This window comes from Globicephala melas, chromosome 17 (genome assembly GCF_963455315.2).
Source record: "Globicephala melas chromosome 17, mGloMel1.2, whole genome shotgun sequence".
Classification (NCBI taxonomy): domain Eukaryota; kingdom Metazoa; phylum Chordata; class Mammalia; order Artiodactyla; family Delphinidae; genus Globicephala; species Globicephala melas.
This window is the reverse complement of record NC_083330.1, coordinates 59,151,082-59,172,544: the sequence shown is the minus strand read 5'-3', so window position 1 is coordinate 59,172,544 and position 21,463 is coordinate 59,151,082. Positions and strand designations below refer to the sequence as shown.

Below are 21,463 nucleotides of genomic sequence, written 5' to 3'. Positions count from 1 at the left end.
GATTGGGTGAGGCAGTGGTTATAAACCACAGGGCACAGAAGTTAATACCTGTTGTGTATTATTTTCATAAATTCTTTATAACCTTATGAGTCATTTATTCAAGAAATATTTATTGGGTGCCTATTGTGTGCCAGGAAGATTCCCTTCTTGTTGATGTTCAGAATGATACATTCACCTTGAATGACAAGCCCCATCACGGGTCGGTTGTTCATGTCCTCTGAGATGCTGCTGTTTCTTCAGGAGATTCCTCCAGAAAGCACTGCCCTGGCTGAAGAAGGCAATCTACCCCCCCCACCCCAGGAAGTAAAACCCCCTCTTGCCCAGCTTTTGTGCTCTGTAACCAACTGTGGCTTGTAAGAGCATTTCGGACTCCGCCAAGAGCCCTTGGAGCACAGGTGGTCTTGAATTCTAGCTAACAGGCCTCACAGAGTGGAGCGCTGTGCTCAGCTAAAGTACTGGTCCGATTTGCTGGATGCATTTGGATTCTCCTTATGGTGAAATGCCTGCTGGCTTCGGAACAAGTATGTGACTAGAGACAAGGAAAATAGACGAAAGAAAGTGCAAAGGATATCTGGGGCAGGAAATAAAAAGGAAGACGATGTGAGCTCTGTTTTTTCAAATAGTACTTTCTTTTTCCTTTCCACGACCTGCCTGTTCAAATAGTCCTTTATAACACTGCAGAAGGAGAAAATAAGATAAAGGCTGCTGCATCTCCTCCTGTGAAAGCAAGCAAGACTCCAGTCTCATGTTCTAGGAAGTCATAGTCTTGAAGTCGTGCTGGTCCTTCCACTGCCCCTGAAGGGAAAACAGTGGTGGCCATGGCAGGAGTGCCTGACATTTACCAAGCGCTTGTATGGACCAGGCCCATGCTAAGGGCTGTACTAATATCATCTCATTGTGTGTGTGTGTGTGTCTGTGAGGGGTCACCTGATTGCTAAGAGGAGCTCAAGGTCTAGATCTTCCAGGGCCATTCAGATTTGAATACCATGCGCATCTGTCTATGTTTTACCCACGTTTTTGAATCTTCTAGTCCGTGTACTGGTTAAGAATGAGGACATTGGAGCCAGACTAAGATTTGAATCCAGTTCAGCTACTTTCTAGCTGCGTGGCCTGGGGCAAGTGCTTTAACTTCCCTGGGCTTCCATTTCCTGATCTGTAAAGTGGGAGAATTAATAGTTACTATTTCACGAAGTTGTGAAGGTTAAATGAGTTATTACGTGTAGAACAGAGCCTGGCACACAAAATCTGTCATTTTGGTTGATCCTCTATGATTAATTCTCCAAGGAAAATATATTCTTTGCTTTCAGTCCTCACCCCCTTTCTAGCACCTGTAAAAAGGGAAGGATAATATCTTATTCATATGATTGTTTTAATGACTTAGTGACTTAATGTATAGAAAGTATTGCCCTCTGTACTGTCTGTTCATAGATGGCACTCCATCTATGATGGAGTTTGAACTCCTCTTGATATTGTAGTATAGGAGCTTATTCTAAGATTTTTGGTTTATCTTTAATTTTATGGGTGCCAATCATTAATAATAATGCATTCATTAATGTATAAATTTAATCATTAATATGGAAATATTTTGACCTCAAAAGTATTGTTTCTTGCATCCAGAATAGTGAAAAGAAAAGAGAAATAACTGCTTAAGGTAACGTACAAAGTAAAAAGATCATTTCCTAATCAGTAGAAATTTACGAACTAAAATGAATTTTGATTCAAACAAGTTTGAACACTATTAACTGAATATCTGTGATGGTTATAGCATTGTGCTGGGTGGAGGAAGAGGGAAAATTCATCTGAATCCCAGGGAGCTTTCCGTCTACCTGGGCAGACAAAGCACACACATGAAGCTGGAACATAAGAGCAGAAGGTAGGATGTGATTGACCCAGGAGTCTGCAGAGTTCAGAGATGGTGGAAATCAGTGTGGAAAGATGTGAGGGCCAGCAGTGGGTTCACAGGAGCCTTGAAGGATTGTTAAGGATTTAACCAGACAGAAGGAAGGGAGGACAGGGCATCCAGGTTGAGGAAGAGGCAAAGCCAGTGCTGGATTTGCCAGAGTGTGACACGGAAAGGCTGGGAGCAGAGCCTTCTGAAGGGCAGCCATCAGCCACCCGGGTCTGTCTCAGGCAGGTTAGAGTTTAGAATAAAACATAGCCAGAGGGCTTCCCTGGTGGCGCAGTGGTTGAGAGTCCGCCTGCCGATGCAGGGGACATGGGTTCGTGCCCCGGTCCAGGAAGATCCCACATGCCGCGGAGCGGCTGGGCCGTGAGCCATGGCCGCTGAGCCTGCGCGTCCGGAGCCTGTGCTCCGCAGCAGGAGAGGCCACAACAGTGAGAGGCCCGCGTACCGCAAAAAAAAAAAAAAAAAAGAAACAGAAACTTTCATTCTAGTGACTAGAATAAAATAATCTTCTTTAAAGGGAAAAAATACTTGAGGGGGGAAAAAATGGTATAACATGTGTAATGCTGGAAATTTAAATATCAGTTTAGTTCCTCATTGCTAACATGGCATTTATATCCCAGATGAGATTTCGTAATTGATCCATAATTTGCTTCAGCTGTTGATTCTTCTGTTTGAGTTTCTGTGAAAACAAAAGAATTTATCAGAAACGTTTCATGAAATATATACCATGAAGGTAGAAGACTAAAATGTCATAAGTTAGAACTCCAATGATCCAGGCCCAAATTAAGCTAATTTCCTTAAGGCAGAAGGTCTCAATCCTTTTCTGGCCGCAAACATTCGCTGCAAGGCATGAGGAAGTCTAATTCAGCCCCCAGAGGCCTCCAGCTCCATCCCCCACCTCCCTTCACTCCTCCACTTCTACCACCAAAGAAAATAAGCTAAATATTTACTTGTTATAAAACCTAAGTACATAGATTTTCCAAGAGGCAGTGTAGCATAATGGTTAAGAACACAATCTCTAGAGCCAAACTCTCTGGGTTTATACTCAGCTCCTTCACTAACTAAATATATGATGTTGGCCAAATTACTTAAGCTCTCTGTCCCTCAGTTTCCACAACAGAAAAATGGGGATAATAACTGAACCTACCTCATAAGAGTTTTTATGAGGATCAAAAGATTTGATTCATGTCAAGTGTCAGAACTGTGCCTGGCATACAAGTAAGCATTCAGCAAATGTTACTGGTAGCCACAGAACAGAAACCGTCAATATAGAATAGAAAGTATAATAAAAATGCAGTGCCTGATGCAATTGGTCTTTCAAACATGTGGCAGAAGTCACTGTTCGCTCTCAGCATGAAGTGCGACCTAATGCTGAAAACTGAAGACAAGATGGCACAGCCCTGATACAAGCTTCTTCGTAACTGAGATTTGCTGGATGCCCTGAATGCACGTGGCAGGTGTCCCTGTATCTCTAGATCTGGGTTTCTACTAGACCACAGTTTGTTAACTTCTTTTTAAGCATCCTTTCTTCAAATCCTATGTAGTAAATGTCTATGTAGATAAAACAAGATAACATAGAGAATTTCAAAGTGCTTACTAGTTATTATAATAATCATTACTATTAAGTAACCTCTTGGAAACATTACATTTGGAAGTAATATTATTTAGTTAGATAATTTTAAAAATACTATATTAAAATACCTCCAGATCAAGTAGTACATGTTCATTATAAAGAGACTTAAAAATCTTAATCTTGATTTCATTAAAGAGCAAACTAAGATTAAATAAATTGCTTATATTCTATCTAGAGTTAGAGAGGTAACAGGAGGTAAGAAGGTAAGGGAAGAAGAAATTCTTATTGGAAAACAGAAAAGCAATTTAAAGAGACTTCAATATTAACTAAACTTAATTCATATTTGAAAAGAGAATTAACACAACACAGTCAGATTAAAACATATGACCGTAGAGTACACAGGGTAAGCATACAGTATTCAGTACCATAAACCTCACTTTAACATAGTTTTGGGGAAAAAGATACTATTAGTACTTTAGGTGTTCAGTCTCCTTGTTCAGTTTCACACGCCCGATCTTCTAAGTTCTGTTGTCTTAAGTATGCGGTAGCTGCCTATTAAGTCTTTGTCATCCTAGAGACCAAGAAACTTCTGCCAGCAATCAAGGGTGGCAGCAGAACAGGAATATACGAATAAAGGTGTGTATTGGGAGGTCGAAAACCTCAGTTCCAGTTCTGACTTTGCCTCTAACTTGCTATTTGATCTTAGACAAATTCCTTATCCTCAGTTTTCTTCCGCAAGAAATTGGATTATATAATCTATTAGGCCCTTGCCAGTTCTAATTTGTTTATACCCATACATAAGATGAAAATCAGTTACACAGACACATGTAATGAAAACCAGTAAGCTTAGTTCAGGGAACTAATTCAAGGCTTCAAAATGATTCAGTCAGCTGCCCTTTTCCACCAAGCCATCATTCCCCTAAGCTGTGAGAGACTTCAGCTACCATGATTCCCTGCTCAATTCTCATTTTTCAGGAGGAAAGTAGAGAAGAGCAACTGAATAAGAATAAAAGGAAGAGAAAGAATATGAATTGATTTTTAAAAAGTTATTTGAATTAGTACCTTCTAACATATCTTGAATATGGTCACTTAAAAAAAATTCAGAACTTCTCTTTGGAATGGAATTCTTAGCCTGTAACACATTTTGTTCCATAAATATTTACTGAGGGTATATTATGTGCCCGGCTCTGGGTTAGGCACTGTAAGGGAAGAAAAATGAGTAAGAAACGGTCCGTTGCCTTGAAGAAACTCCACATGAAGTAGGAAGAAGCTACTGCCCAAACGACTAGACCATAACCTGGTTAAGGCAGATGGCAGGGGAAAAATATCAGATGCTGTGGAACCCCAACTGGTAGGGTCAGCAAACAAGGAAAATATTTTTGTTTGGGGTCTAGAAAAGTTGGTGGTGAGCAAAAAGTGGAAGGAAGGATAAATTTGGTCTTGTTAGTAGATAATGGGGATCCATTAAAATTCTTGAAGAAGAAGAAATATGATTTAAACTGCAATGAAAAAGGTTAACTGGGCAGATGTGTGCGATGGGTTCTCCTAAATAACTTCAATAGTGACAAATCTGTATCCATGGAAAAGGAGAAAGGAGGTATTTAAGTTTTGAAACAGTTGAAGACCATTCAAAGGCCAAGTCTGGTGAATGAAGCTTAGTGATCACATTTTCAGTATAAATTAAGGAGTAACTAGAAGTAATAAAATTATATTCTTGAGTGGTTAGAAACAGACTTTCAAATCAATATCCAAACAGAGGTTACAGATGGCTCCCACAATGGTTACATCACTGGAATAAATGCTACTTTCAAGAATACTCATTTGGAAATATAAATTCTGATATACTCATTTAAAAAATTTAGCGTCATTAACTCTTAAAGTAAGAGAACTAAAAAATGTGGGAAATTTTCAAGGTAATATTCAACTCTAGGGAATAGTAAAACTTTTTTTAAGTATGATATGTCATAAGGCATTTGGACAGTTTGTCTCAAAGAGGCCACAAAGTTTTAACTGAAAAGAATTAGCATACAAGTAAAATACCTAGAGCCAAAACACATCATGAAAATATCAACAGCAAAGCTGGCAGTTATGCTTATTAGTGGTTAAATTGTAAATAAATTTTCCTGACATGATATAGGATTTAATATATACAATCTTGCCACTGATTGATTTTAACAGAGGCTGACAGCTGCTGTTATCAAAATCCATCATCTGTGCCTAATTTGTTACATTAACAGGTGAATGTGTAAGTAGAGTAGATACTTAAAAAAATATGTTTATGCTAAGTCATACCATGTAATTTACTATTCATACAATTTACTATTCATACAGAGGCTGTGACAATTGGTCAAAAATGCTTTAACTTCTAGCTTGAACTCAATTATATGTCAACTCTGTAAAAACTACCCACATATCTCTTTCAGTTTCATTTTACCATTAACAGAATACTTTTAAGCAAAATAGAACTCATTCTGATATCCTTAAAATATAGTCTCAAACAAGTGTTCATCCTTTACTTGGGTATTAAGGCTTATGGATTCAAGCACATATGAAAAGAAAATGAAGTATTTTAAAAAGCCAAAAATTTGACTATTAAAATTAGGCCATTCTTCATCTGATGATTTATATCAAATACTGATTACAAATTTTATGCCCCAAAGTTTCATGCCACTATGGTAGACATCAGTGATATATATGTTGTTAGAAACCAGACTGACCATCAATATGTTCTGTACAATCTCAAGTACACAGTGATACTCAGCTGACCCTTAAACACCGTGGGGGACTGCTTCCAGGACCTGCTGCAGTATCAAAATCTGAGGATGCTCAAGTCCCACAGTCTGCCCTCTGTATCCATGGTTCTGCTTCTGCAGATTCAGTCAACTGCATATTGTGTAATACTGGAGTATTTTATTGAAAAAAATCTGCATATGAGTGGATCTGCACAGTTCAAACCTGTGTTGTTCAGGGGTCAACTGCAGTTGAAAAATTAACTCAGTTAATTTAAACTACTTTTAATAGCATCTGTGTGACTATGTAATTAGGCCAACATTTTACCATCTGAAGGTGGCTATTTAAAATAAACATATTTTTCACAGAAACACTCAGGTATGTGTGCCATTAAGGCAGAAAAATATATATCAATTGATCATGAGTTTACTCAGTGTTTTAAAATTTTTCAATTATATTTTAATCTTATATTCTAGAAGGGAGGTACAAAGTTGGAAGAAGTAGGGGAAAAGAAAAACTAAAATACCTTAGTACCACTAATTATACATAACATAACTTGGTTAACAGTCAGAATATGTATGATATTCAATTCACATTTATGATGTTTTATTTAAGGAATGAGCCAAAAATCTCTTTGGGTCAAAAAGTCCACTTTGGTTTTCAGCTGTTAACTTTATTTTCTTCTGCCTTTTTTAGGGGAATTTCAATTTGAGTTAACCAAATCTTAGTCCTCTCCCTCTTTTTTTTTTTTCTGGTTTCTGTTTACTGCTTAATTCTCCAGTACTGTCTCAAATTACAGTAACAATTCCCAGGAAGTAAGAGAGAGCCATGAGGCCAATCAAATGAATACTTCCTCTGCCATTCAAGAGAAGATAGTTTCTCTCTAAATTCTCTTAAAAAAAAATTCCCATGGAAATATAGGGCTAAGCTTTAAATCTGTTTAATTTAAAACATGTAATGGATTCTTTCCTCTTTGTAATAATCTTCAGTTCAATACTATGTTAACTAAAACAAGTTTTATGCCAAAGTTAGAAGTATGTACAACAGCAAATTCAACAGATTCAAATGGTTTATTCAAAATCAAAACGAGTTCTCAAATGCCTGAAGTATAAATGGGAACACAGAATTTAAAATATGGGCTTTTATTCCATAAATAGATGAACGTTCAGAAATACTACTTTGTTCATTGAAGTAAGCCTGTTGCAGATAAACACTGTGGACTAAACACATGTGTTTATCTTTTCTTTTTTCTCAAACCCTAATAAAATGGCAGGAGAGGAATGAAAAAGCTATATAAATCCATGTGGAGAAAAATGATCAGAAAGGAGACAACAGTAGATGTCAGGTGGCACATGTTAAGAATGAAAAGTAGAAGGGGAGCAATAAATGACGTGGGAGGAAACTACTGTACAACCCAGATAGATGCAGGAAGGATGCCAGTGAGAACGGGCTGATCCGCCACGGAGACCTGGAGACAGGTGCCATCGCAAAGTCAGCACGTGAGGCCCCGGGGACAGAAACTGGAGGGAAACAGCTACAGGGATGCGCGAGAGCCCAGGTGCTCACTCCCACTCCTCACCAACGGGGGACTGAGTACCCTCTCCCGCATCCTGTCCCACGTTTCAGGGAGCGAGAGGTTTGTTTCCTGTGAAATTGAACCAGAACAGCTGGGGATTCAGTGCCACCAGCACAGCAGACGGCAAGAAGACATGAGACTACACTCTATTTAGGGCACTGGAAGATTCTCCTCTGAAGAAATGGAATAGCCCTAAAGAAAAAAAGCCTCAGTAAATGATAGTTGGGGCTCCCCCCAAAGAGAAGAGCCAGCTTGCTTCCAGATCTCGCTATGATGAAGCCAACTCACAAAGCCTGCGATAGGCTTTCCAGTGCTTCCTCCCAAATATAAATGGCTCACGTTTAAGCATCAGATGCTCACCAGATCTTTTAGAGCCTCCATCTGCAAAGACAACAAAACGTAACAGGGGTTGGCAAACTATGGCACGTGACCTGTTTTTGTAAGGCCCATGAGCTAAGGATGGTTTTTACATCAGAGCAAGGACCATGGGCTTCCCTGGTGGCCCAGTGGTTAAGAATCCGCCTGCCAATGCAGGGGACATGGGTTCGAGCCCTGGTCCGGGAAGATTCCATGTGCCGCGGAGCAACTAAGCCTGTGTGCCACAACTACTGAGCCTGTGCTCTAGAGCCCATGAGCCACAACTACTGAGCCCGTGCGCCCAGAGCCCATGCTCCGCAACAAGAGAAGCCACCGCAAGAGAAGCCCATGCACCGCAAGGAAGAGTAGCCCCCGCTAGCCACAACTAGAGAAAACCCATGCGCAGCAATGAAGACCCAACGCAGCCAAAAATAAATAAATAAAATAATTAAAAAAAAAAAATGAACAAGGACCACATGTCTCACAAAGCCTAAAATATTTACTATCTGGTTCTTTAAAGTTTGCCAAACCCTGTATGAGAAGATTATGGAAGAATACCTTCTAATTTCTGAGGGAACTTGATTTACAACATAGAATTTTATATCTAGCCAAACGATCAACTGGACAGTTACGTGAAGGCTGAAGTTCCTGCATTCCTCCTAAAGAAGCCACTGACGCATGGACCTTACTGAGGGAGAAATAAACCAAGAAAGAGAAAGATAGGAGATTGAGGAAATAGTGAAACCAACAGAAGAGGTGAAGGAAAGCCCCAGGGCAATAGATGAACAGCAGGCCCAGGGAGCATTCAACCAAGACCTGAGGAGATGGGAGGACTTGGGGTGGGGGTGGGGGGGAAACCTGTAAGTCGTCTGATAATTTGATTCTGGAAAGTTGGAAAACAGTACTGAGGAGCGGCCACAGATGCATAAAGAACTAACCAAAATTTTTCAAAATTACAGAACTATTAACTTTAGGAAAACAAAATAATTATTCAAGGAAATGTAATTCTACTTTACTATGTGGCTTAGCAATAAGCAGTATTTACATGCCATAATAATATGAACACAGAATATTTATTGAACCCCAATTATGACAACCGCATTGAAAGGACTGGGGGAAGGAAAGTATGTAGGTGGGTCCAGGACAGAGAGAGACTGTACAGAGAGCTACATCCTCATGTGGAGAAAGAAATACTCTTATACATCACAGTCTTGGTATCAATTACATCCTTTACTTAAAATTCACAAAATTCTACGTCAATAGCTAGTAAGAGTTTTTTGATTACACACTGTCAAAGTATTACTATAGTCTGATTATATGATAGGTCTTTAAAAAAAATCAAGAATAGGTTATGACTAAACCATCATATTAGGAAAAAAAGAAGAACTTAGAGAAATGGAAAGTGAAATGAAACTTACCTTTAGAAAAATTACATCTTTCTGAAGTTACACAAGCTTACCCCCACCCTCCCCCTGACCCCTCCCCCGCAAATATCATAATAGTAGAGAACAAACTATATGTATGTCACATGTGGTACTCTGAAATCAAAGTTACCATCACAATTGTGTTTTATTTACATATACATTTCATTGTATTTTATAAATAATATCCTTACTATAGAGAAAAATAATAGAACACATCCATTGTGAATTAATACACAGATTATCAACAGAAACATGTAACACTTAATAAATGAATGTCTTATATCTCTGTACTACCAAACACCACTTATTCTTCAAGATCTAAATTAAAAGTTCCCAATCCCCTCATAATTTCCTACTGTAAATTGTTTATGCTTATTACTGTCAAATTTGCTGGAACTATTCTTCTTAATTTATATTTCACCTCTTAAAAATTGTTTTAAATGTCATTTTAGAAAAATCTATCCATCTTTTTCTTTTTTCCTGAGTTTTGATATACATTTTTCCTTTAATTTTCTAATACTTTGTTTTGCAAGTCTTATTTTCAACTCTGAAATTCATTTTGACACATGGTGTAATGTAAAAGCTAGCTTAATTTTCCCTCAAAGTGTCTCTTTTTAAAGACTAATTTTCCACACAACCCCTCTTATGTCATATTAAATTCTCATATACAATAGGAAGACTTTTTCTGGCTATTATTTTACTAATCTATTCTTGTGCCGGTATTTCACACTTAATTATTGTTTTTACAATATACTTGATATCACGTTTTAGTTTTTGAAGCAAAGAGTTCTTTATTTTATTACTCTTATAGGAATTGTTTTATATATGTATTTTAGTATGCTCTCAAGAAAATCCAATTTGCATTTTATTTGGATTTGTTTTTTGATTGGTATTGAGCTAAAATCTTACTAGTTTTGTGCAGTTTCAAGAGAATTCATATTTGGATTTGGACTGTTACTGTTTAGAATAGTTATTGCCCATATAAGAACTTAATGTGTTCTTTCAACTATTCAAAACTTCTTTTATGTATCTTAATAAGTTTAGTTACATATATCATGGAAATAATTCCTAACTACTTAATATTTGTTGCTGCAATTGTGAATAGGATCTCATATTCTAATTTCTTTATGGCTTTATAGAAAAATGGTATCAATCTTGTATTAAGCTCTTCTTTCAAACACTTATTGACTCATTCATCAATGAGCTTCTTTGAGCTTAAGCTTGAGTTAAAATGTTATGTACAAGCTTCAGGAACTTAACAGATTTGTACATAATATTATAACCCGTTTCCTAAAGTTCATTTCAGTTTCACTGGCTATAACTTCTAAAATAGTACTAAACACAGTAGTGTAAGGCATCCTGTTTTATGCCTATATTTCATCTCAATGAAAAATGTTGGCTACTTATCTGAAATAAAAAGTTTTTTTTAAAAAAAGACTATCTTGTTAATAGTTTTATGCATTCTTTTTTTCAATTTAATCTATTGATATTATACGTAAACTGAGTCATCCTCCTCTACCTCAGAAAACCCTCTGTGGCTGTGGTGGATTAATTAATACCCTGATAAATTCTATTAACTAGCATTAAGAATTTCAGGAGGGGGCAGGAGGTGGGAGCGTGTATTTGTAAGTGAAGGAGCGAGATTGGTAGTTTTATTTACTGTGCTATTTGTTAGGTTTTGGTAACCATGTTTCCACCACAGAATGAACTGACAACATTCCTTATTTCCCTATGTTTCTAGAGAACTATCTGAACATTATCTTCTGAACTTCTAAAAGTACTCAGCGATAAATTCAGGTTAGGAACTTTTGTGGGGTGGAGGGTGGGATGGGGTAGTGCTTTGATAACTCAATTTCTTATTCAGCTGTTGAGACATTCACCTCTACTTGTAAATTTTTATCATTTGCTCCTCCAAATACGCTCTAAGCTAGAGAGCTACAATTCTGCCTAGAAAAGAAGAAAGTAAATGGGTTGTGACTGAGTGCCTATGAGGCTTTTCTAAGAGCTTTACTGCCTGAATTCTGTGGTCTCTCTTCTGACTATTCAGATGGCATTTCTGCTTACCTTTTAGTCCTGGGTTGTACTCTAAGTAGGTTAAATTTGTCACAGAAACAACTTCAGGTAATTCTATAATTCAAATTATGTTGTTGAGTTACACAGACTCCCCTGTAATTTGTATCAATAATTCGGAAATATAAAACATACAGACTAGCAACTCACTTTATTGACTTCAGCAATTTCTCGTCTCTCTTCACTAGCAAAACGAGGTGGGCCGGCCCGGTCATCATTCTTTGAGCCATCGTCTTCCACGTATGGAATAAGTTGCTGGGAGTGACAGACAAAAGTTAAAAAAGTCAAACATATGACACACAATTTCCAATTATACTGGTATAGATAATGCATCCGATTAAGATCACTTTTTATACTTTTCTCTTAATAGTACAAAAATATATTTTAATTCAAATGACAGCCTAAAATAAAAGCCTTAGAAGTCTATCATTTCAGTGCACTCTACACATTAGCTTTTCAGATTTCTTTTGCAAAATAGTCCTTTCAGCAAAATTAGTTGTCACATGTAATTAAGTAATATCCTACTCGGTCAATCAGCAAATATTTAATTGGCAGATAGTGGGTAGGGAGACACTGCAAAAATAATGACAAATAAGACAAATGACAAATAAGTCCTACCCTTACGAAAGTTATAGTTCGTTGAGATGGAACAGGCTTTCCTTCATCTATACTAAAAAGAAAGAAACTTCATGGATGTGTATTATATAAATGTCATTTACTTACTATCTAGTATCTGTGCAGATTTCTAGATGTCTTTTAGTTGGGAGAAAGTTTTCTTTGTAAGAGAAGAAAATTTATATAGCAATGAAACTTCTAGCAGGATTATAATTAAATACGTATGATTTGTGATGAAGTTTATTTGATGAAGCCTCTTGTAGATGTGACAGAGACTTCAGGAATTATCTAGTCCTTCCATCTTATATTACCAATGCAGGAACAGGACAGAGGTAAATACTGGTACAATCAGGAGTCAATCTGCCCAAACTTCTATGAATTCTTGGGACAAATATAGACTTGCCCACATTCACAGCTACTTTCTTCCTTTCCTCTCTCCTAACGCAAGCAGAGTGGTCCTTCCTCCTGAAGACACTTTGTCTCCATTCCTGTGCCCTGATTCCTCTACCCTCCTGTCTTCATTATTTATTTTCCCCAACCTCACCCTACCATTTTCTTCCTTTTTTATCTAAACATGTTCTCCCATTTGGAGGAAAAAATCCCTAACCCTCAACTCTATCCCTCCTTTCATCTGCTGCTTTCTTCTCTTGCTTTTAATCTAACCTTCTTGAAAGATGGATATCCACTTTCTGGCTTCAGTTCCTTATTTCCTGTTTAATCTTCAGCTCACTGTGATCTGACTTCTTGTTGCTACCTTTTCACAGAAGCTCTGCTCAAATATACCAACAATTAATCTGGTGGACAGTTTTCCTTCTTTATTTTCCTTGACTTCTCTGCAGCATCTGTCAATGTCAACCACACTTCCCATCTTCCACATCTCTGACCCCTTCTTTTCAGGCTGTATTGCAGTTTACTCTTTCTCTGTGCACTCTTTACATGCTGATCACTCAAAGAAGAAAGCACTGATCACAGGAAACTGTTCCTTATATGTAATGAAGGAACATCCAAACCTTCCCAGCTACCTTTGGTGGCAGACATATAACTTGTCAACAGGAAAAAGGCACCTATAAAAATATCATATACCTAATTAACTAAAATATATCTATGATCCGAGATTAAATTTAAAAAATATTTAAAAACTAGAGTGATTCCACTAAGATAGTTTAAATTAATAATGATAAAAATAGTTATAACCTTTCATCCGTAAAGAACTTACATGAAAACCACTTTAAAAGGATTTTACAGTACTATTAATATGCCTACTAAAACATCATGCACTGATTTAATTAAAATGAGACACTGGAAGCAATAATAAAAATTGCCACAGACAACCCTCTCCTCCCAACAACAAAAATTTACTATCAGCCTGGATGTTAAAGTCTACTAGAAATTATTAACAAGAAAAGACAGTAATAATTCTATATATATATATATATATATATATATATCAATCACAATTTCATCTTCTCTAGTCAAAAGCAAAACCAGTATGTTTCATAATCTGGAAATATGGTGAAAACAGAAGAGAGAAAGGAAAAAGTTACAAATGTCCTGAGACTATCTTAGACTCATCCTCCCTCTACCACTAAAACTTGCCTCTACTGGAATGGGATCCATCCCTCCGCAGTTTTCATTGCATTTATCATAGACCAATCGCAGCTTCCTGAAGAGAATAGAGAGTTGGCGAAGATGATCCTGTAGCTTTGCTAACCGGTCTTGATATGTTCCAGTATGGTAAGTGACACCGTTTGGCAGCTTCTCAATAAAGAAAAAGAAGAAGAAAAGAAAAAAATTAAGATCAGGACTTTTCAGCAGAAGAAAAAGAAGAGTATGCTGCCACTGTTGCAAAAATAATCTCAAAATACCTTAAATATGATAAGATAATTAAGGTACTCAAGGTATGCATTAAAACATAAAGCTGTCACCAAAAGTTTTACTTTAAGGGCTTCCCTGGTGGCGCAGTGGTTGAGAGTCCGCCTGCCAATGCAGGGGACACGGGTTCGTGCCCCGGTCCGGGAAGATCCCACATGCTGCGGAGCGGCTAGGCCCGTGAGCCATGGCCGCTGAGGCTGTGCGTCCGGAGCCTGTGCTCCGCAACAGGAGAGGCCACAACAGTGAGACGCCCGCGTTCCGCAAAAAAAAAAAAAAAAAAAAGGAAGTTTTACTTTAAAAGGAAATCAATAGCAGGAGATAGGTGCAAATCAATCTGTACTTGAATATCATTAATAAATTATTACAAGTAACTGCTATGATCATAACTCTGTGTTGGATGCTTATATATTTTTAATTCAGGAATTTTATCAAAAGAAGCCAAAAATATATACTGAAATGACAAAAATCACAGATAAATGGAAAAACTACTACCTATTTAGAACTAAATGCACCTTTTGTGCAGTGCTGAAACTCACAAACAAAATCTTCCTTTCTCTGTACATCTTTACAGTATTTTATTCCCACAATTTGATCTGTGAAATCATCCTGAAATTAGAATTAACAAAATTTGTACCATGTTTTCTAGTATACGAGGTAATTTCATTATAAGCACTCATACATACACTTACCTTGGGGAATAAAGTGACTTAAAACCAAGACCCAAACTACTGTCTAATAGCTAGAAGATCAGTCCAGCCTTTCTAAACCTCAGTTCATCCTTTTTTTCTTTTCTAAACAGATGAGGTAGGAATGCAAAAAAAAAAAAAAAGAGCCTGGTAGAGTGTTCAGAGAAGAAAGAAAACAAGACACACTATCGTTACAAGTAGGTAAAACCATAAACACTAAAAAAAAAAAAAAAGACTGTAAAGGCCTATACGTAGTTGTTAAAAGGTGTAATAGTTGATAAAAGATGTAATAGGAAGGTAGGCTTAATAATTCATTTTCTTCTTTTCTCTCATTTCCAAATTTCCTGTAATGTTATGTTTATAAGTTAAGGAGATGGATCTTCTGAAATTCTTTGAAATGAGTTTTATTAGGATTTTTGGAAATTCTCAAGAATTAAAACATTCTGAGGATTATATCTCAAAGAAATGTGATAAAAGTACCAAGGACTGAATTAGTCAAAACAGTTTAAAGGAGAAAAGCATTATAAGAGTTCACTCCCCAATACAACATAGGATTTCTCATGACCTTTCAATTTATGAACTTTCACAAACATTATCAAATAAGAGAAAAGTTTCAAAGGGTCACTGCTTTCTTGTTTGGGTGATAATAAGTATAATGATTACATCTTGCATACAGAAGCAGGCTCTACCTTTATTATGGTACTGACTACGTTGAGTACTTTGCCCATATTTTGTACTTAATAAAGACTAGAAGCAGCTGACATTTATATCCCTGTGTTTAGTATAGTGCACACACACAGAAAGTCATGAAGTACAGTCTGGATTATTTTACTTCCATGAATTATTTTTTCCATAAATGGACACTTAAAATTCACTAAGAATTCTGTGTTACGCAAAAGAACTCTTGATAAATCCTTTCATAAAGGAAAACAAAATCCTTTGAAATACAAAGAACCACCCTCCTCAAATTCACCCTCTTAGCAAGTTTGGGTATTAGTTTTCACATAGAGCATCAGCTTCTCAAAGAAGGGAGCAATTAATTCATTCAAAAAATTTACTTTTCATGTTGTCAGGCACTGTTCTAGAAGCTGAGGTAGAGCAGTGAACATGAGAGAGATAAGTTTCCTATACCATCAAGTATAAGTTATAATAGTGCCTAGGAGCTCTTGGGATATACTATATAATGTAGATGCTTAGCTAACAAGCTCATCAGTAACCATCTCACTAATGAATACTGAATATCTGTAAATAAATATGTGATCATACTGCTAGACACTAAAAAGGCATTCAACTAAATTCAACATCCATTCTTAAAACAAATATAAAACTCTTAATAAAAATTCCCCAACACAATAAAATACATTTATCTCAGTTAAAAAGTCAGCACCATGATGAATGTGGAAATATTACAAGCATCTGCACTAAAGTCAGGAACAGAACAGGATGTCTACTAAGACCACTAATACTACCAGTGAACACTGTTCTGGAGGTATGGCCAATGCAATCAGAGAAGGAAAAAAAAGTTGAAATATTAAAAAGCTGTGGCATAATCGTCACTATTTACAAATGATATAAAGTTCTATCAATAAAGGAAGTCAAGAGAGAGATGGGTACAAAAGTAATACACAGAAAACCATAGCTCTGCTTTCATATATAGAAACAAAAGAAAATGAGAAAGGAAAAAGACCCCATTTACAACAGCAACAATAAAGATAAAATATCCAGATAAAATATTTGACTTAAAAAATGTCAAGATAAATATGAAAACTTAAAATACTTCATAGAGACACAAAAAAGGATATTTTGTGTTCTTGGTTAGTAAGACTCAACATCATACCAATATAAAGTCTATGTTAAATCAATGGAATAAAAGCACTAACAGGATTTTCTCAGAACTATTAAGGTGATTCTAAAGTACATGTGGAAAGATAAGCAAGAATGGCCAAGGCGATTTTGAAAAATAAGTGTAAATACTTTATAGAGCCTCAATAAATGTAAGAAAGTTTGCCATTACTACATAAAAGAAGGCAGCTAAGTGGAATAAGCATCCATAAATTGATTCATTTATATGAAGTAGCATCTGAAATCAATGGAGGAGGAAAACGAATTATTCAATCAACTTTTTGGAAAAAGTAAAGCTGGGGCCATGCCTTACACTTCATACTAGGATAAATTCCATACAGACCAAAGTTTTAAGTATAAAAATTGAAACAAAACTGAATTTTTCCTGATTTTAGAGTGGGGAAGGACTTCCTGACTTAGACATTGAACCTAAAAAGACTGATAAATTCAGCTACCTTAAACAAATATATGTATGGCAAAAGGTAAACAACAGACTAGGGGAAAAAATGCTTGCAAGTTATATCATACAGAGCAAGTTTTTCTAATATGTAAATAGCCAAATCTTATAAGTTGGGGGAGAGGGTAAAAAAGACCAAAAAAAAAAAAAAGATAGAAAAATGGGCAAATAATATGAACAAGCAGTTAACAGAAAAGGAAACAGAAATGATTCATAAAAATATGAAGAGATGCTGGAACTCATTAAGACTAGGAGAAATGTAAAGTAGATTTTCATCTACCAAATGATCAAAGATCCAGAAATATAATTTGCTGTGTTAGTCTCAGCCTGATTGTTGGTCAGGAAATGGTAGCATAAGCTGGTACAACTCCCATGGAGCGCAATTCATCATAATTTATCTAATTACAGAAGCACAAAGCCACTTCTAAGAATTATCCTGCAGGTATACTTGAGCATTTATGTAGGAAGGTATTCACTACAGTATAACAGTGAGAGATTAAAAGCCATCTAAATGCCCTTCACTAGAGGACTGGCTAAATAAAGCACAGTATGTCCATGCAGTGGACTACTATACTATACACCTGAAAAGGAAAAGGAAGTATTTTCTGTATAGATATGAATAAACTCCAAAAGGTACCAAATGAAAAAAGCAAGGTGCAAAATGTGTATAATATACCAGTATTATCTGTGCAAAAAGGGAGGAAATGAAAGAATATACATTTGCTTAAATATGCACAGACTATGTGGAAGGATATATTAGGATAGTAATAAAAATCAATAATAATCATCACCTGTGGAGAGAAGTTAGCTAGCAGCTAGTGATGGGAGAGGGAATGTTCACTGTAATGTCCTTTTTTATTTCTGAATTCTGAATATGTTCAGAATATACAAATATATTCTATTATATATTCAAAACAATTTTTTTTTTAAGATTTAAAGCATAACAAATAGAACCAAAGCAATACTTTCTTATGCAGGGAATCTTAATCTGGGATCTAGCAATCTTTAGGGAGACATCTGTTAACCCCCTGAAATTTTATTCAAAATGTTTACATGTGCATTTTTCTCAGAAGAGAGTCCATGGTTTTCATTAGATTTTCAAGAGGCTAAAGGACAACTAATAAAGAACCGTTTCTCTAAAACAAATGCTCAGAAATAACCTCAGCAGTTGATATTTATGGCACTTCATCCTTCTAGATTAATAATATAGAAGATAATTTTAAAAATTTAAATACTTAAAAGAATGCATTAATAAATAGCTTATATGTAGTCTTGTTTGTACCACTTCTCTCAGCTTTTTATAAATGAAGGAGCACACTGTTGCTTCATTTCCAGCCAATTATGATATGGCCCACAGGGTCTTAGAGGAGTTAAATCACAGGATTCACAATATAAGAAGCACAAAGAAATAACTATTGTAGTCCCTTACAAATTGGTTTAGAATATATGTCCACAGGTAATCTAGTTATTAGTAATACTTTTTTGAAAGAGTTCAGTTCTTTCAGTGTCAGTTATGGATGTGTATTATATTTCTGTTAATAGTACAAATTGTTTGACAGCAAGTTAGTATTATAAAGAGGTTAGTAGGACGAGCTACCAGTCATGTGTGATGTTGGGTAAAGTCTTCTCTCTTTAAGCCTCAATTTCCTTAACTGTAAAATAGAGATAAAAATACTTCTTAGAACTGTTCTTATAACAGTATACCTGACCAAGGAAAGTACTTGATAGATGTTAGCTATTAGCTCTACTAGTCCAATACAGCAGGTTGAAAATAAAGGAATATTTGCTAAACTCTGAGATCATTTAACCCATACTTTAATCATCTTATATATTAATCCATTAATTTTTAAAACTATTGCCAAAGATTTCATATCTTCTCTTGGATTCCCTTTGTATTTTATTTCACGCTGGCTTTATTGACATGGTCTTAAAATATTTCCATACAACTGTATTACTTCTAGAATCAATAGGAAAAAAAATCCTCAACCATTAAAAAAAAGAAAGGCAATAAAACATTCTTTAGTGCACCAACTGAAATAAGAGTTCTAAGAGTCTGAGGGCCTGGATTCAAATTTACCCTATACTGACTAGATCTGGACAAGTCACTTCACCTCTCAGAATCATAGAATCCTCATCCATAAAACAAGAATGATATCCACATCCCATAGTAGTAAAGACAAGCATTAAAAATGGGTTAGCAAGGGCTTCCCTGGTGGCGCAGTGGTTGAGAGTCTGCCTGCCAATGCGGGGGCACGGGTTCATGCCCCGGTCTGGGAAGATCCCACATGCCGCGGAGCGGCTAGGCCCCGTGAACCGTGACTGCTGAGCCTGCGCATCCGGAGTCTGTGCTCCGCAACGGGAGAGGCCACAACAGTGAGAGGCCCGCGTACCGCAAAAAAAAAAAAAAAAAAAAAAAAAAAAGATAAGCAAAATGGTGCTGAAATAATTAGATATCCAAATGCAAAAAAAAAAAATCCATATCTATCATTATATAAAAAAATTAACTCCATGCGGATCATAGACCTCAATGTAAAACCTAGAACTATAAAACTTCCAGAAGAAAACATAGGAAATCTTTGCCACCTTGGGTTAGACAAAGATTTCTTAGATATGGAACCAAAAGCAAAATCTGTAAAAGAACAAATCAATAAATTGGATTCCATCAAAATTTAACATATCTGTTCTTCAAAAGGCAATATGAAGAGAATGAAAAGCCACAGACTGGGAGACAAAACAAAGACATACAATACAGAAAAAAAAAGAAAAGACGTACAATAACAAGTGCTGGCAAGAATGAGGAGTAACTAGAAGGCTCAAGCACTGCTGATGAAAATGTGAAATGGTGCGGCCACTTTGGAAAAGTTTCTTAAAATGTTAAACAGACATTTCCCTTTTAACCCAGCAATTCCACTCCCAGGCATCTATCTTCTTAAGAGAAATGAAACACATGTTCACACAAACATTTGTAGCTGAACACTCATAGCAGTATTATTTATAAGAGCTCCAAAGTGGATACAACCCAAATGTCCATCAACAGATGAACAGATACGCTAATTGTGTTATATTCATACGGTAGAACACTGTTCAGCAATGAAGAGGAAGGAACTACTGATATATGCTGAGTGAAAGGAGCCACACCGCCCGCCTGTACCAAAAATCATAGTGTATGTTATAGGAAACTCTATAAAATGCAAACTAATTTACGGTGCCAGAAAGCAAAGCAGAGATTGGCTGTGGATGGAAGGCCAGAAGAAAAGATTTAAAAGGGGCACGAGGAAACTTTGTGGGGTGATGGATGGTTTCACACGTCCACATGTGTCAAAACTTTAAATGCATTGTACTGTACGTCAGTTATACCAAAATAAAGCTGTTTAACAAAATGCTTAGCAGAATCTGAATTCAACACCTTGGACCCTCAAAAAGTATTCTGTGGAAAAATATGAGATTAAAATAATCCCAAGAGCATGGCGGAATGAGACTCACCTCTACCTTGAAAGATACAAGAGTTCGCCTAGAAACCTGAGAACCCGGTCGAATCTAGAAAATGTGGCTTCAATCTTCCAGAAATCCGGCCTGGAAAACATCACCTCCACATCTTGGGGACAGACACATTATTGGGGAACGCTTCTGAATGTAAATGGGGGAGACCACATACTCGAGGTTTGGCCAGGGCAGCTGCGTCGACGCCCAGGGACCCCACATAACAATTAAACCAGCAGCCCCCTCCCTCGCAGAAACATCCCGCTTTCTCCACGCACGGCCGTGACCGGAGCCCTCCTTCCTTCCCACCTGCATGTTCCTCAGGAGCTGGAAGATCTCCATGGTGCGGTACACGATGTCCTGAACCGTCTCCTGCCCGATCCGGCAGAGCGATGCGGTGTTAACCTCCCGGGCCGCCTGCTGGGCTTGGGGCCCGGCGAAGGGCCCGGGCGCCATCCCTGACGCAGCCAACGGAGGGGTGGACATGGCGTGGCAGCGGCGTCAGGTCAGCAGTGCTGCAGAGTAGGCGTCGGGGGTCCGCCCGACCGTCGCTGGCCTCGGCGTGAGCAGAAGCTTCTAAGACCGGGCGATCTGATTTCAACACAGCTGCCTTGACTTCCGCCACGGTGACGTAACACGTCATCAAACGTCACGAGGACCGCGCCCTCGGCGGGGTCCCTGGGAACCTGTGTCAGCGCAAGGTCGGCCGGGATTGGGCTGGACGGCCGGGAGGGGCGGGACGGGCGGGTTGAGTAGCCAATCACCAGCTGTACTCTAGCCAGAGGGGGCGGTGCGCATGGTGGAAGGCCGGTGGGCTTTCCACCGCTTGGTTTCCCAGTCTCAGCCAATGGTTAGAATTCTTGATAGAACGCTTA

At 37.3% G+C, this 21,463-nt stretch overlaps 1 protein-coding gene across 1 annotated transcript; it reads right to left on the bottom strand.

Annotated features, from left to right (window-relative positions):
* Nucleotides 1–1,549: 1,549 nt before the first annotated feature.
* On the bottom strand, nucleotides 1,550–21,226 carry MED30 (mediator complex subunit 30). Its single transcript, XM_030875652.2, has 4 exons — nucleotides 20,898–21,226; nucleotides 13,848–14,006; nucleotides 11,787–11,891; nucleotides 1,550–2,585 (listed from the first exon to the last, which is right to left on the bottom strand). Exons 1-4 carry the CDS (start codon nucleotides 21,072–21,074, stop codon nucleotides 2,490–2,492), a joined length of 537 nt encoding a protein of 178 aa, XP_030731512.1. The 5' UTR covers nucleotides 21,075–21,226; the 3' UTR covers nucleotides 1,550–2,489.
* Nucleotides 21,227–21,463: the final 237 nt, after the last annotated feature.

Excerpts from the sequence above, each read along its gene's own strand:
- MED30 (XM_030875652.2), bottom strand. The coding sequence starts at position 21,074 with ATGTCCACCCCTCCGTTGGCTGCGTCAGGGATGGCGCCCGGGCCCTTC. Across the intron at positions 14,007-20,897 it reads AGCTCCTGAGGAACATGCAG|CTGCCAAACGGTGTCACTTA; the intron begins GTGGGAAGGAAG and ends TTTATTGAGAAG. Across the intron at positions 11,892-13,847 it reads TGGATCCCATTCCAGTAGAG|CAACTTATTCCATACGTGGA; the intron begins GCAAGTTTTAGT and ends TGTCACTCCCAG.